Source organism: Aotus nancymaae, unplaced genomic scaffold, assembly GCF_030222135.1.
Source record: "Aotus nancymaae isolate 86718 unplaced genomic scaffold, 86718_ANA_hifiasm-v0.15.2.pri h1tg000012l, whole genome shotgun sequence".
Taxonomy (NCBI): Eukaryota; Metazoa; Chordata; class Mammalia; order Primates; family Aotidae; genus Aotus; species Aotus nancymaae.
This window is the reverse complement of record NW_026988423.1, coordinates 30,690,759-30,705,667: the sequence shown is the minus strand read 5'-3', so window position 1 is coordinate 30,705,667 and position 14,909 is coordinate 30,690,759. Positions and strand designations below refer to the sequence as shown.

The window sequence follows — 14,909 nt, the reverse complement described above, 5'->3', positions numbered from 1 at the left end:
CAGCGGCGCCTCCGGGCTCCGCCACCCCAACGCTATAGGTGGCTATCTCCCCGTGACCTCTCCGGGAGCCCCACCCAGGCCCGCTCCCACCCACCATTGGCGGGCTTTGTGATACGTCAGTCCTGAGCGCCCTCGGGCGGAGATGGGGAGGGCACCCGGCGTTCTGAGCGGAAGTGCGGTTGAGCCGGTTTCCGGGGCCGCTGGTGTGACGTGTCCCGCTCTTGGCGCAGCAGGAAGCGGCGGCGATCGCGGCCTGAGTTCCCGGCGCCGGCTCCAGCTCCTCTGCCGCTGCCGCCATGCTCGACTTCTTCACCATTTTCTCCAAGGGCGGGCTTGTGCTCTGGTGCTTCCAGGGCGTGAGCGACTCATGCACCGGGCCCGTTAACGCGTTGATTCGTTCTGTGCTGCTGCAGGTACCGCCCCCGCGGGATCAGAACTCCAGGCTCTTCTTCCCTGACCCGGTCCATGGTCCCTTGGACTCTATTCCGCGCCTCTTCCCATCCTCCCCGCCCACCTCAAACTGGTCACTCAAGCGTAACCCGGACTCCACTTCGTTTTCCTGCCCCCTTCAGACTACTTTGCAACTTAGTGACGGCCCCCACCTCTGGTGTCTGGACTCTAGCCGAATTCCGGCGCCTTTGGGATTTCCCTCCTCTCCCTCTGTTTACCCCCAGCAGCTTGTTTTTGTTGTTTCGAGGCTAGGTGAAATAACAGATGTGAAAACACCTTTACAAAACTAAATGGTGTATAGCCGCTAGTAATCTGTTTATATGACTGTTGCCCTTTTGGCTTCCATGTGTCTTCCTCTCTCTCATCTCTTTCCCCCAACTTGGTATCTTCTTTTCTTTCTGGTGGAATGTCAGAGAGAAGTGTCCCAGCATCCTCTTGTCCTGGGGACAGACTTGAATTTGGGGGAAATGTATGGTTCTTTCCCAAAGGTAATCCAAACCCAGGGCCCAAACCTGGGTTTTCTGGGGATGGTCTGAACACTGAGACATACTCTTTCTCCAGGAGCGGGGAGGTAACAACTCCTTCACCCATGAGGCACTCACACTCAAGTATAAACTGGACAACCAGTTTGAGCTGGTGTTTGTGGTAAGTGGGGTGTTGTAGAGGGACAATGATTACATTCTTAGCATAGTCCTGATTAAGAGAACTCGGATTAATTGCAGCCAGTGTATATGATGATGTAACTCAGTAAACTAGAAAGGTAGATGGGGAGAAACAGCAGCTACTGGGCCCAGGCAGGGAGCTTGGCTGCCTCTCACGACAGGGAAACCAGCCAGGTGGCTGAACCTATCTCTGAAAGCCAGGGTTGAGTTGGCTTCCTTCCATTTTAGGCTGGCATGTAAGCAGATCTGTTGGCTTTGTTTCTTCTCCTAAACAGGTTGGTTTTCAAAAGATCCTGACACTGACGTACGTAGACAAATTGATAGATGATGTGCACCGGCTGTTTCGGGACAAGTACCGCACAGAGATCCAACAGCAAAGTGCTTTAAGTTTATTGAATGGCACTTTTGATTTCCGAAATGACTTCCTGCAGCTCCTTCGGTGAGAGGCCTGCCTTCTCTAAATCAGTTTATTTCCATGATTTGATGAACTTTCTGAAGGTTGCTCAAGGGTGGTAAATGGGTGTGTTAAAAGACATTCCTAATTTGCTACCCAGTTCTCATTGTCCTCTTGGGTATGAAAGTCCTTTCTCTGGACTGTTATTTTTCCTCCTGCACGAGGTAGAAAGGCAAACCATTCTGTTTTGTTGTTTAGTGAAGCAGAGGAGAGCAGTAAGATCCGTGCTCCCACTACCATGAAGAAATTTGAAGATTCTGAAAAGGCCAAGAAACCTGCAAGATCCATGATTGAGACACGGGGGGAAAAGCCCAAGGAAAAAGCAAAGAATAGCAAAAAAAAGGGAGCCAAGAAGGAAGGTGAGTTTGAGTTCTTTGGACATACTGGGGCATGAAGGGCATTAACACCGTGCTAAGGACTCAGGTGGTCTTCCTTCTGTCATTGCTTGCCTCCTTCTCACTCTGATCACCATCCTATAATCCCCAGGCCTTGTGAACCCTAAGATGTTTGGTCCAAATCTCCTTTGAACAATTTGGAAGACTTATAGCCATTGTCTAGTGGTTGGGATTGGTCGGGATTGGTCTTTTTTTTTCTTCAGTAAGTTTTTTTCCAACAGGTTCTGATGGTCCTTTGGCTACCAGCAAAGCAGTCCCTGCAGAAAAGTCAGGTCTTCCAGTGGGTCCTGAGAACGGAGTAGAACTTTCCAAAGAGGAGCTGATCCGCAGGAAGCGAGAGGAGTTCATTCAGAAGCATGGGAGGGGTATGGAGAAGTCCAAGTGAGCACTCTCTCCAGTACTCTCAAAATACCCTTATCTAGACACGATGGGTGCGAGGGAGTTCTGATCTCTGGCTCATGTTTCCTTTCCTACTTCTCCACCATAACCCTTTGTCTTATAACCTGTTGCAGCAAGTCCACCAAGTCAGATGCTCCAAAGGAGAAGGGCAAAAAAGCACCCCGGGTGTGGGAACTGGGTGGCTCTGCTAACAAAGAAGTCTTGGATTACAGTACTCCCACCACCAATGGAACCCCTGAGGCTGCCTTGTCTGAGGACATCAACTTGGTAAGAGGCAACAGGGGTCAAAATGAAGGTTATCTTTAATAAGAAATTGGGAGGAAGTAAAGAGCGGAGAGGTGATACCTGGGTTTGAGTGAGGCGTAAGTTATACTTGGAGATTCCCCAAGTGAGAGATAGAGCAATGTGTGGACTTCTTCCTCAGGGACCTTAGTGTTGCTGACCCCATCTCCTTTCCCCCTATCTTCCAGATTCGAGGGACTGGGCCTGGGGGGCAGCTTCAGGATCTGGACTGCAGCAGCTCTGATGATGAAGGGGCTGCTCAAAACTCCACCAAACCTAGGTAGGGAAATTTCAGGTGGGGGTGGTATATGCATCTGCAGAACTGGTAAGATACAACTCCTGCCTACTGGCTTGATGTGTATTTATGATCTCCTATCCCTGCAGTGCTACTAAGGGAACACTGGGTGGCATGTTTGGAATGCTGAAGGGCCTTGTGGGTTCAAAGAGCTTGAGTCGGGAAGACATGGAATCTGTGCTGGACAAGATGCGCGATCATCTCATTGGTAAGTTCTGAGGACAGGGCTGACTCATGTTCACAGATGGGGTAGTTGAGAGCAGAAACACCTAGTGTTTCTCACCTGTACCATAAAGATTGGTTATTGCTGACATAGAACTGACATACCTGTCCCCCTCTCCTCAGCTAAGAACGTGGCTGCAGACATTGCTGTCCAGCTCTGTGAATCTGTTGCCAACAAGTTGGAAGGGAAGGTGATGGGGACATTCAGCAGTAAGTACCTCCCTAAGCGAGAAAGTGCTTATGGGTACCAAGAGGTTAAATGCATAGAGTTCCATTCTTACTAGGTATGTGACTTTTGGCAAATTCCTTAACTTCTATAACCTAGATTTTAAGGGTTATTGAGAGGATTAAATGAGTTAGTCCTTGTAACGTGCATCTGTTCTGGATTTCTGGGACAAGATTCTAATATTATCCTAGTCCCCTTAGCTCAGAAAGGTGTTAGGCATTTTTGAGAGCCTTCCTTGGGTTTCACAGCTGCAACCTTCTCCACCTCCCCTTTCAGCGGTGACTTCCACAGTAAAGCAAGCCCTACAGGAGTCCCTGGTGCAGATTCTGCAGCCACAGCGTCGTGTAGACATGCTCCGGGACATCATGGATGCCCAGCGTCGCCAGCGCCCTTATGTTGTCACCTTCTGCGGCGTTAATGGAGTGGGGAAATCTACTAATCTTGCCAAGGTCAGTGCAGCTCCCCAGCCTGTCACTGATATTTCTGTATTTCTCATGTCTCAGAATCCTGGCTTAAGGTGACTTTTCTCACTTCTTTTTCACAGATTTCCTTCTGGTTGTTAGAGAATGGCTTCAGTGTTCTCATTGCTGCCTGTGACACATTTCGTGCCGGGGCTGTGGAGCAGCTGCGTACACACACCCGGCGTTTGAGTGCCCTACACCCTCCTGAGAAGCATGCTGGCCGCACCATGGTGCAGTTGTTTGAGAAGGGCTATGGCAAGGATGCTGCTGGCATTGCCATGGAAGCCATTGCCTTTGGTACAGTGCACGGGAAGTTTGGGGGCTTATTTGGGGTCCCTTTTCCTCCTTGGGTTCTCTTGGAACTTGGAGAGGATCAGGCTTGTGCTCCTACAGATTCGTTTCTCAATTACAGGAAAAAGATCAGTTACTTGCCATGCTCTGCTTTTGGGTAGTATGTGTAGTTGCAGGCAAAGCTAATATGCCCTAACAAAAGAAACCTGAATTTGGTCACCTTTATCCTGTTGCCTTCCTTTTCCTGAATATGATTGGTGATGGCCAAGCATACAATCAAGTTTTTCTCACATTACCTTGGAACCAAATCCAGAGCCCAAGACCGTGAACAGGTAGACTTAATAGAGCCAAACTAGGACTTTTTGAGAGGGGCAGTCCAGGTGTTCAGAGTTGACCACTTTCTTTCTCTAGCACGTAACCAAGGCTTTGATGTGGTGCTGGTGGACACGGCGGGCCGCATGCAAGACAATGCCCCTCTGATGACTGCCCTGGCCAAACTCATTACTGTCAATACACCTGACTTGGTGCTGTTTGTAGGAGAAGCCTTAGTCGGCAATGAAGCCGTGGACCAGCTGGTGAGAATGTGGGCCAAGTTCCCTTTACAACCTAATAAGCTTTGGTCAATTTAGATGGTTCGTATACTTCTATCACCTTTCTTCTTTCCAGGTCAAGTTCAACAGAGCCTTGGCTGACCATTCTATGGCCCAAACACCTCGGCTCATTGATGGCATTGTTCTTACCAAATTTGATACCATTGATGACAAGGTAAACATGAGACTAGAGGGTGGAATGGGCATCCTCCACAAAGGAGCTGAGGCTGCAAGGAAACCTTGGCTGCAGCGCTTCCTGTTCCTAAGAGGGTGAGTGAAAAGTGGGCTCGTGTTGATTGGCTGTCCTCCTTCTCCACTTAGGTGGGAGCTGCTATTTCTATGACGTACATCACAAGCAAACCCATCGTCTTTGTGGGCACCGGCCAGACCTACTGTGACCTACGCAGTCTCAATGCCAAGGCTGTGGTGGCTGCCCTCATGAAGGCTTAACGTGGCTCTTGCCCAATACCAAATCGCCGCTTTCCCCACAAGCCTTTCTTCCTGTATCAAGAATGTGCTTTAGAGTACGTGAGCAACTTGTCTTCAGTGTAGTGCAAAGGCAGAGTGAAGGGGCTTGTGGCTCCTTCTCATTCTACTCCCCATTCAGCACAGCTGCCATCTGCAAGGAGGGCCTAATCATGTTACAATCATTGCCCACTGACCCTCACCCAGTGGGTCTCCCCCTTCCTACTCAGGCACCCCCTTCACTCTGCCTACAGACTCAGTCTCATTACAGCTTTGACCAATGGTTGGAACCCAACACCAGAGCTTTGCTAATAGTGTGGTCAAGAGCCATCTGAGCCTAATGAGTCCCAGCTGCATTAGGTTAAGAGACTCTTCTAGAGCCAGTGCCAGGTCTTGAATGGCACCTCTCCCTAGGATACACAGTCTGCAGGTCCCTGGGACCTGGATGACACCCGCCTCACTGTGGCAGTGTATTGCCTGTTAATTGCTGCTAATTCTAATTCTGATGATGACTGCTATTCTATTGTTTACCCCAAAGCATCTGCTAGGCTGGAGTGATTTGTTATAAATGAGCAAAAGGTGAGTCCCTGCTTCCCTCAGAAATAAAGGAGCTGAGCTGCAGGGTTGCATTGGGTTTCTCGGCCTTCAAACTCTTCCCACTCCCAAAATCCAGAAGTAAGCTTTGCATGTTCCCCTTCCTGGGAGGAAACCAATTGTCAGAAGGGTATATGTTGCCCCCCTCCCCCTCCCATCCTTCACTTCCTAAGCAGTCCTGGCTTTTCCTCATCACTCTCCTCTACAGTGCCTGGTAGACAAGTGCTACATTGAAGAATACAAACCTCTTGTTAAGACTTGTCCTGTAGCTTGGTATTACAGATGTGCTATTAGTGCAATAAGGTGACGGCTGTCTGCCCAGAGAAATACATAATTTATATAAGAAAATAAATTTCATAAATAAATTCCCTTTTAGGTCTTGGAGTTCTTTTATACAGGATTCAAAACTAAAATTCCACAACACACTAACTATAGTTCCAGGGCTTATTTATGGTCAGAAGGACAATAGAGCGGAAGTTAGTAATGTTCTAGGGAATCAGGTAAGTAAACAGTTGTCCTGAGAACGAGATCAGTCCACCCCAAGGTGAAAGATTGGAACTTTTAAAATTTGAGTTATTAAAATTAAGCTTGTTAGTACCCTGATGCAAGAGAGTTTTCTACAATGACTCTAAAAGCAGAGCTAGGGTCCTGGCAAGTAAATGAACAAGCTTTTAATACAGCTCAGTTACGTAAAATACTGTACACTGTAAAAGATCTAGAAAACTAGAGCTTCAAGTCATGTTTTTAAAAAAGCCATTAAGCTTAATTGAAAAACCAATTATAGAGTACAAAACTGCAACAAGAGCCATGGTGATTCCATGGCATGTAGACCCCAAGTCCTTCATGCAGAGCTGTAGCCAGTCAGTGGAGGTATCACATTAGTGTGCTGTGTGGACACAAGCATGTCCAGCCCGGGGAGTGGGTCGGGAGCTGCATTTGGGTCCTGCTGTCACTTGTATTCTTGAACAGGCAGCAGAATATCAAAAACCAGGTGGCATGAAGGATTACACTGGAACATTCCCCCGCTCTTCTACCCTACCCTTCAACCTCTGGCTGTTGGTACTTTCTGGGAGCTGTGTTGGCTTCTTGTAAGTTTACTTGTTAAACACCGTCCATGGTAGGGCCTAACAGCTTGGTCTAACGGTGGTGATTTCTCTAGCTTGCTCATGTACTACAGCCTGTGGGGAGAAAGAAAAGAGAACAAAATGAAGTTTCACAAAACAGGTTTATGTATCGGAAGCTTCAGATATTTAAGTCAATCCTAACCCTTCAGAAGGCAAGACAGGAGATTCTAGGAATCTTGTAATATATTTAAAATTTTATTTGTTTTTTGTCACCTAGGCTGAAGTGCAGTAGCACAATCATAGCTCACTGTAGCCTTGAACTCCTGGGCTCAAGCAATCCTCTTGCCTCAGCCTCCTGAGTAGCCGGGACTACAGACACACACCATCACACCTGGCAGTTAAAAAAATTTTTTTTGTCGAAATGGTGTCTCGCTATGTTGCTCAGGCTGGTTTCAAACTCCTGGGCTCAAGCAGTCCTCTCACCTTGGCCTCCCAAAGTGCAGGGGTTACAGGCCTGAGCCACTATACCCAGCAGCACTTTTTAAAGAAATTAACTGATCATTTCACTAGATTGTAATAGACTAGATAGGAAAAGATAGAATCCTTAATGCGTAGGAGAGGAAAATTATTCTCTATGGTGTTTTTTTAAATTTGGCAATGTGAGGTCCAAAGTAACATTCTCTACAGTCTTAGCCAAGTCCTAGAAAGACTCTGCTACAGAGTGATAAATAGTAGAATAGGAAACAGTATACCTCTTATTTCACTGTGTGCTGCAGATGAGCCATTTAGCTGACCTTCTCTCACCATCCCTGCTAAACAGAGGACATCAACATCAGACATTAGACTGAAAAGCTAAAACTATTGATAGCAAAAAGAAAACTAAAGGGAGATGAGGATGTATGGTATGACTGAAAAGGACGGCATTTAGAAATGAAACAGTCATTGGGAAGATAAGGAGGCAGAGGATAAACTGGAGTAGTCTGTAGACTTGCATTACCTAACAGGGAAGCAGTGAGTTTCCTTAGTGCACACAATTGCGTGTAGACAAAACATTTTCCATATAGGCAACATGTGTCTGCTGTCCCTAAGCAGTCTAGAGAGCCAAGTTTAGGTAAAAATTCAGTCTCAACAGAGATGGGCAAATGGCATGTGAATCAGCAAATTCAAACAGAAGAGTGAAAAGGAGCAGAATACTCCCACAGTATAAAACATGGTAGCACTAGCTATATGCAGCTACTTAGTTTCAAATTAAATTAAAAATTCCATTCCTCAGTCACACTAGCCACATTTCAAGTGTGCAACAGCCTCATGTGGCTCCTGGCTATGACACTGGACAGTGAAGATTATACAATACTCTTACGACTGTAGAAAATTCTATTGGATAACACTGGCATAGATAATAGTTCAGAAAAAGTAAAAAAACAACACATGAAAGAAAATAATCACTAGACATATGGTCAATTAGAGTATGAACATGCATGGTACTCAAATATACAAATTGGTATTACCCTTGTAGAAACCAATTTAGCAATATTTATCAATCACTGAAATGTTCATGATGTTTGACCTGATTACACTGAGAACACATCCCAAGGAAATTACTGGAAAAACTGAAGGGATACAGATGGTATTCTCACAACACTACTTACAATACAAAAACTGGTAAAAAAAAAAAATAAATAAAATCAGAAATGGCCTAACAGGAATAATTAGATAAACTAACACCCATACTGGAATATAAAAGTAAATTAAAATAGTGGTTATGAAGATAGAAATGTGGAAAATGTACTATCCATTACTGAGTTAAAAGGACCAAAACCGTATACTTTGTTTACAACTATGAGAAAATACATGGGGAAAACATCAGAAATGTACCAAGGCCAGGGACCGTGGCTCACACCTGTACTCCCAGAACCTTGGGAGGCTGAGGCAGGAGGGTTGTTTGAGCTTAGGAGACAGACCAGCCTGGGCAACATGGTAAAACCCCATCTCTACAAAAAATACAAAAATTAGCTGGGCATTTTATGTGCCTTTAATCTCAGCTAGTCGGGAGGCTGAAGTGGGAGGATCTCTTGACCCTGGGGAGGTCAAAGCTGTGATAAGCCATGACTGTGCCATTGCACTGCAGCCTGGGTGAAAGAGCAAGACCTTGTCTCAAAAAAAAAGAAAGGCTGGGCGGGGTGGCTTATGCCTGTAATCCCAGCACTTTGGGAGGTCGAGGCAGGCAGATCACCTGAGGTCAGAAGTTCAAGACCAGCCTGGCCAACGTGGCAAAATCCCATCTCTACTAAAAATATAAAAAATTAGCCAGGTGTGGTGGCTGGCACCTGTAATCCCAGCTATTTGGGAAGCTGAGGTGGGAGAATCACTTGAACCCAGGAGGCGGAGGTTGCAGTGAGCCAAGATCGTGCCACTGCACTCCAGCCTGGGTGACAGAGCCAGACTGCCTAAAAAAAAAAAAAAAAAGGTAGCAAAACGACTGCTTGTATGGTAATGGATTATAATAATTATTTTTCTTTGTTTCCATGGCTTAATTTTTCCAAAATATGTGTAACTACATACTATAGAATCCTTTGAAGACAATTTCCACTATGCAAAAGTGAGTACACAGCATGATGCCAGGCACATAGCAAACACTCAGTGTACAAAACAAAACAACAGCCAAACAGACCTGTAACCTCTTATTAGTCTATATCTACAGAGACTGAAAACATTATGTAAGGGTGAAAGGTAAGCTTGACTTGTTTCAAAATGAAATTAGGTTTTAACTTGAAACTGTTCTACTACATTTCACATGACAAACTCACCTGACCATTCTCATAAAGCACTCTGGCCATGTTGAAAATCCTTGGTTTTTTTTTAAAGACAGAGAACACCTTAATGACAGATACTCTGGGGAAACCTTCCTACTCTGGTAGGAAGCCTACATAGCTAATAACAGAATCTGTGCCATTCCACAATAGCAGTTAAGGTTCCTCAGAGCAATCTTAGTGCACGAAGGAACCTTACTGCTTCTTTGTTAGGTAATGCAACAGTCTAAAGACATGTTTTGCTAAGATTTAGTGCAACAGAAACAGTTATCCAGAGAGATTTTGCTGTTTTAAATTTTAGCATCTTTCCTCAGAATATAGAATCAAAGGAAATATGCAGAACTTGGATATGTGTCTCTTGTTAACGAAAACAGAACATGTGCAACAGAAAAGCCTACTCAAAGTCTCAAGTGTGGGCAAACAACAGCAGAAGAGTCTAGAACACTGCAGGACGCCAGAAAAACTCATTTCCAACAAAGAATAGTAAACAGTTTTCACAAAAGAGGCTTCTTCACACAGTGATGGCTTTTAAAAATCTTGTTCCATCAAAGCATAGCCATGGAAGAAGCTGTGTAATTTTTCATTGCAGGAGAATTCTACTTGAAGTAATCTGATTAAGAATCTGGGGATGATTTGATTTGCACTTCTCCTGGGGATGACAGGAAAACTTTATGTTTATTAAATTACCTGTATGCTATTTATTTTAGAAACAGGGTCTTGCTTTATTGCCCACACTGTAGTGCAGTGATGGAATCATAGCTCACTGCAGACTCCAACTCCCAGGCTCAAGTGATCCTCCTGCCTTAGCCTCCCAAGCAACTGGACTACAGGTGTGTGCTAACTTTTTGCGGAGACAGGGTCTCGTTATGTTGCTGACACTGGTCTTGAACTTCTGACCTCAAGTGATCCTCCCATCTGGGGCTCCCAAAGTGTTGGGAATAGGCACCACACCAGGCCAAAGTATCTGTACTTCTGCCCTCCTAAGATGCATTCAGGTTGACAATGAAAATACTTACATAAGTTTTCAGGAAATATTCTGTGTACGACAGCAGTTTTTTCAGAATTGGATGGATGATTCAGACTAACCATACTCTGGAGCCTGGAGCCTGGCTTTATTCAATGTGAGGTTTTGAAAAAGAATTCTTCAGTTTAGCCGATACCAAAAATGTCTGTGTTTTGTGGAGTTACTGGGGATTTGCCTGCAGGTACTGATCATCTTGTTTTTTTTGAGGGGGGTGGGGAGGACACGGAGTCTCCCTCCGTTGCTGAGGCTGGAGTACAATGGCATGATCTTGGCTCACTGCAATCTCCGCCTCCTGAGCTCAAGCAATTATCCTGCCTCAGCCTCCAAAGTAGTTGGGACTAGAGGCACGTGCCACCATGCCTTGCTAATTTTTTGTATTTTTAGTAGAGATGGGGTTTCACCATGTTGGCCAGGCTGGTCTCATCTTGACCTCAGGTGATCCGCCCACTTTGGCTTCCCAAAGTGCTGAGATTACAGGCGTGAGCCACCTCACCTGGTCAATTTTTTGTATTTTAGTACAGACGGGGTTTCACAGTGTTGCCCAGGCTGGTCTTGAATTCCTGAGCTCAGGCAATCTGCCCACCTAAGCCTCCCAAAGTGCTGGGATTACAGGCATGAGCCACTGCGCCCAGCCCAGCTGAATCTTTAATCACCATTTTGCTCTTTATTGTTAGAACGTGGAGGTAAAATACCAAGTGAATGATACCCCTATCCTCTGACATGAATACCACCATTACCCATTTCCAGAGAGCATTTCTAAAAGTTAGTTTTCTATTTATAAAGATATAATCATTATAGAAGATGCCAACACAGAAACAAACAAATCAACACTTAACTCCTAATACATAAAGACAGCCAGTTAATTTAGCATTCCAGATATATTTCTACATGCACCAAACAAAATAAACCTATAATTCTATATGAATGTAGCTGACCACAGTGTTTACAACTTCCTTTTTCTTCCTTTACTCATAAGACTCTGACATTTTTTAATGGCAATGAAAACATTTTCCCCTTTATGGCTTCATTGTATTTCATCAATTAAATACATATTGGCACATCTGTAGAATCTCTCTACTAACTTTAGGTTCCTTCCAATTTTTTGCCACTACATTCAATGGAGATTACATTCCCACACATGCATCTTTGTACAACTGTGTGACTGTGCAATCATCCACTTATCTTGTTCTAAGAAATTTCTTCTAGGATAAATTGTATTGATAGGATTTCTAGGTCAAAGATTTGAAAATTTTTGCTACATACTCCAAATTTATAGTCATAAAAGTTGTATTCACTTTACCATCCCACAAATACTCCAAGAATAAATTAATTTTCTCACAGCCTTAGCCAAAACTGGGTGATCTTTCTTTTCAATTTTTAATCTAAATTTGAACTGCATTTCATTGATAACTAGTGAGGCTGAACATCTTTATATTTTCTTCATTCTTCCTGTCTATATTGAACTGCTCGAGCATTCTTTTTTGTCTTTTTTTCCGATAATCCAAATGGCACTTTAGTCTAACCTGAAGACTGTGACCTCCTTTACAAGTTGATCAGTCATTACATTTCTCATCTTGGCAAGAACTTTTTTGCCCATTACAAATACACAAAAGGCTGAAGAGCTGTTGCTCTCTGATTCCCCTCAGCTTCAAAATGCATCTTACCTGATCTACCCCTTGTGGAGATCTCACATGTCAGTCGTTTGAAATATTCTGGTAGATCAGCATAGTCATTTCCATAGGAGATGACTTTAATCCCCTTGTCCAGCATGTTTTCTCGAAGCTTTTTGAACTCATCTACATCTCCTCTCCGAACCAGCATGAAATGTTCTAGGTCAGATTTATGCTTGACAGCCTCCAGGAAAAGGGCCTGGAAAGTGGTGTCATCCACAGTCCAGCCACAGCCCAGGAAAAGAAATGACTTGTTTTCGTAGAGTTTCTGAATCTCTCTCTTGAAAGAAAAGATAAAACATATTGACATTGTGAAGATACACATAAGGCAGGTCTGAAACAAGGTCAGTGCTACACTGAGCAGACTGTGATGACCAATTCACCAAGACTTAAGTGGGTTGATAGGTCCCATCTGTGATCTCTTACTTATTGCTATAACATGATGATTGGTCTAAAATTTAATCTTTACCTGCCATTCTTCTGTAGGCTCTCTAATCAGGGTTTCATAGAACTGGTATTGGTGTACTGGTCCACTGGTTTATTTTTTGCTTTTTATATATTTTTTGAGATGGAATCTCACTGTCATCTAGGCTGGAGTGTAGTGGTGCGATCTTGGCTTACTGCAACCTACACCTCCACCTCCACCTCCCCAGTTCAAGCAGTTCTCATGCCACAGCCTCCTGAGTAGCTGGGATTACAGGCATACACCACCATACCCAGCTAATTTTTGTATGTTTAGTAGAGTTGGGGTTTCGCCATGTCGGCCAGGCTGGTCTGGAACTCCTGACCTCAAGTGATCCATCTGCCTCAGCCTCCCAAAGTGCTGGGATTACAGGTGTGAGTCACTGCACCCAACCAGTAGTTTACTTATTTTATTTTATTTTTGAGACAGAGTCTCGCTCTGTCACCCAGGCTGGAGTGCAGTGCCATGGTCTTGGCTCACTGCAACCTCCACCTCCTGGGTTCAAGTGATTCTCCTGCCTCAGCCTCCCAAGTAGCTTGGGATTACAGGCACCTGCCACAACACCCAGCTAATTTTTGAATTTTTAGTAGAGATGGAGTTTCACCATGTTGGCCAGGCTGGTCTTGAACTCCTGACCTCAAGTGACCCACCCTCCTTGGCCTCCCAAAGTGCTAGGATTACAGGCATAAGCCATCACACCTGGACTACGTTTTTTAGATTTATGTGTTCAGAAGTCATTAGGCAAAGAGCAGGTCTTCATATATCTTACTCCTTCCATTTCTGGGCCATATTTGCCTTTTTTGTCTTAAAAACTGAACCATGAATCACTGGAGAAGATAATTCCATCATCAGATTTGCTCAAGCAAAGGTGTCTGATACTTAGAACATCAGTATATATGTGTGTGTGTGTGTGTGTGTACACACACACACACACACACACCACAGAAATGACTTTGCCTAAGGTATCAATGTCAGAGATGGATGCAGTTACAGCAGATGCTGGGAAGAATGGGTAAAAAAAAAAGTCCCTTGTGCTTTAGATAATACATTTTCTTGGTCTATGTTTTGCCTCATCATGTAAAGATGCTATTATTCTATGTGACCCAGTCCTGAAAATAGCATACAAGATTCTCAGAACTGGCGGCTAGTGAATACTTCTGGTTTGAAAATGTTTATCTGAACAAGTCAAAAATGTGCACCCCAAAAGATCAATAAGCTTATCACAAAAAATAAATGTGAGTAAGTGTGGTTAATTCAATATAAGCCCATTGCCATTTATACAAAATCTCTTTAGAATGTATACTCTAGGCTGGGTGTGGTGGTTCACACCTGTAATCCCAGCACTTTGGGAGGCCAGGGTGGGCAGATCAAAAGATCAGGAGATCGAGACCATCCTGCCTAACACAGTGAAACCCTGTCTCTACTAAAAAAACAAAAAATTAGCTGGGCATGGTGGCATGCGCCTGTAGTCCCAGCTACTCAGGAGGCTGAGGCAGGACAACTGCTTGAACCCGGGAGGCAGAGGTTGCAGTGAGCTGAGACAGAGTGAGACTCCATCTCTAAAAATAAAAATAAATAGAATGTATGCTCTAGTAGTGGTTGGTTTGTAAGAAGCTGCCTCAATTATTTCTGGCATAGAGAGAGCTATTAATAAACCAAATGGACAGGGTGTGGTGGCTCACACCTGTAATCCCAGCACTTTGGGAGGCCAAGGTGGGCGGATTACAAGGTCAAGAGATAGAGACCATCCTGGCCAACATGGTTAAACCTTGTGTCTACTAAAAATACAAAAATTAGCCAGGCATGGTGGTGCCCGCCTGTAATCCCAACTACTTGGGAGGCTGAGGCAGGAGAATTGCTTGAACCTGGGAGGCGGAGTTTGCAGTAAGCCGAGATTGTGCCATTGCACTCCATCCTGGGCAACAGAGCAAGACTCCATTTTGAAAAATAAAACAAAATAAATAAACCAAATGATCCAAATGACAATGAAGGGTACTAATGTATCCTTTGTATGTGAAGATGATGCCAATGATGGCAGGCCATCTGCTGGTTGTCAATTAAGTACAAACAAGGATCGTAGGGTTTAACACCT

The 14,909-nt window shown here is 44.5% G+C and overlaps 2 protein-coding genes across 9 annotated transcripts in view; one reads left to right on the top strand and one right to left on the bottom strand.

Moving 5' to 3' along the window:
• The first annotated feature begins 205 nt into the window (after positions 1 to 205).
• On the top strand, positions 206 to 8,534 carry SRPRA (SRP receptor subunit alpha). Its single transcript, XM_012470159.2, has 14 exons — positions 206 to 413; positions 1,012 to 1,095; positions 1,388 to 1,551; positions 1,765 to 1,925; positions 2,183 to 2,342; positions 2,474 to 2,627; positions 2,831 to 2,922; positions 3,027 to 3,145; positions 3,283 to 3,369; positions 3,662 to 3,834; positions 3,930 to 4,143; positions 4,549 to 4,712; positions 4,804 to 4,902; positions 5,049 to 8,534. The coding sequence occupies exons 1-14, from the start codon at positions 297 to 299 to the stop codon at positions 5,175 to 5,177; spliced, it is 1,917 nt and encodes a 638-aa protein (XP_012325582.1). The 5' UTR covers positions 206 to 296; the 3' UTR covers positions 5,178 to 8,534.
• The window catches only part of FAM118B (family with sequence similarity 118 member B), a 51,413-nt gene continuing 42,936 nt past the window's right edge, over positions 6,433 to 14,909 (bottom strand). For 5 of the 8 annotated variants that reach the window (XM_012470162.2, XM_012470160.3, XM_064375558.1 and 2 more), the window contains 3 exons: positions 12,349 to 12,634; positions 7,603 to 7,662; positions 6,433 to 6,964 (listed from right to left, as the gene is read on the bottom strand). In XM_012470162.2, the coding sequence (XP_012325585.1) occupies positions 6,951 to 6,964; positions 7,603 to 7,662; positions 12,349 to 12,634 (360 nt within the window). In that variant the 3' untranslated portion in view covers positions 6,433 to 6,950. The remainder of the gene's footprint in view (positions 6,965 to 7,602; positions 7,663 to 12,348; positions 12,635 to 14,909) is intronic. The other 3 variants (XM_012470164.2, XM_064375556.1, XM_064375557.1) reach the window with 2 other exon arrangements.

Bases quoted from the DNA above. Each gene is read 5' to 3' on its own strand.
- SRPRA (XM_012470159.2), top strand. From the start codon at position 297: ATGCTCGACTTCTTCACCATTTTCTCCAAGGGCGGGCTTGTGCTCTGG. The intron at 3,835-3,929 runs GTCAGTGCAGCT...TCTTTTTCACAG, and splicing joins AATCTACTAATCTTGCCAAG to ATTTCCTTCTGGTTGTTAGA. The intron at 4,903-5,048 runs GTAAACATGAGA...TTCTCCACTTAG, and splicing joins TTGATACCATTGATGACAAG to GTGGGAGCTGCTATTTCTAT.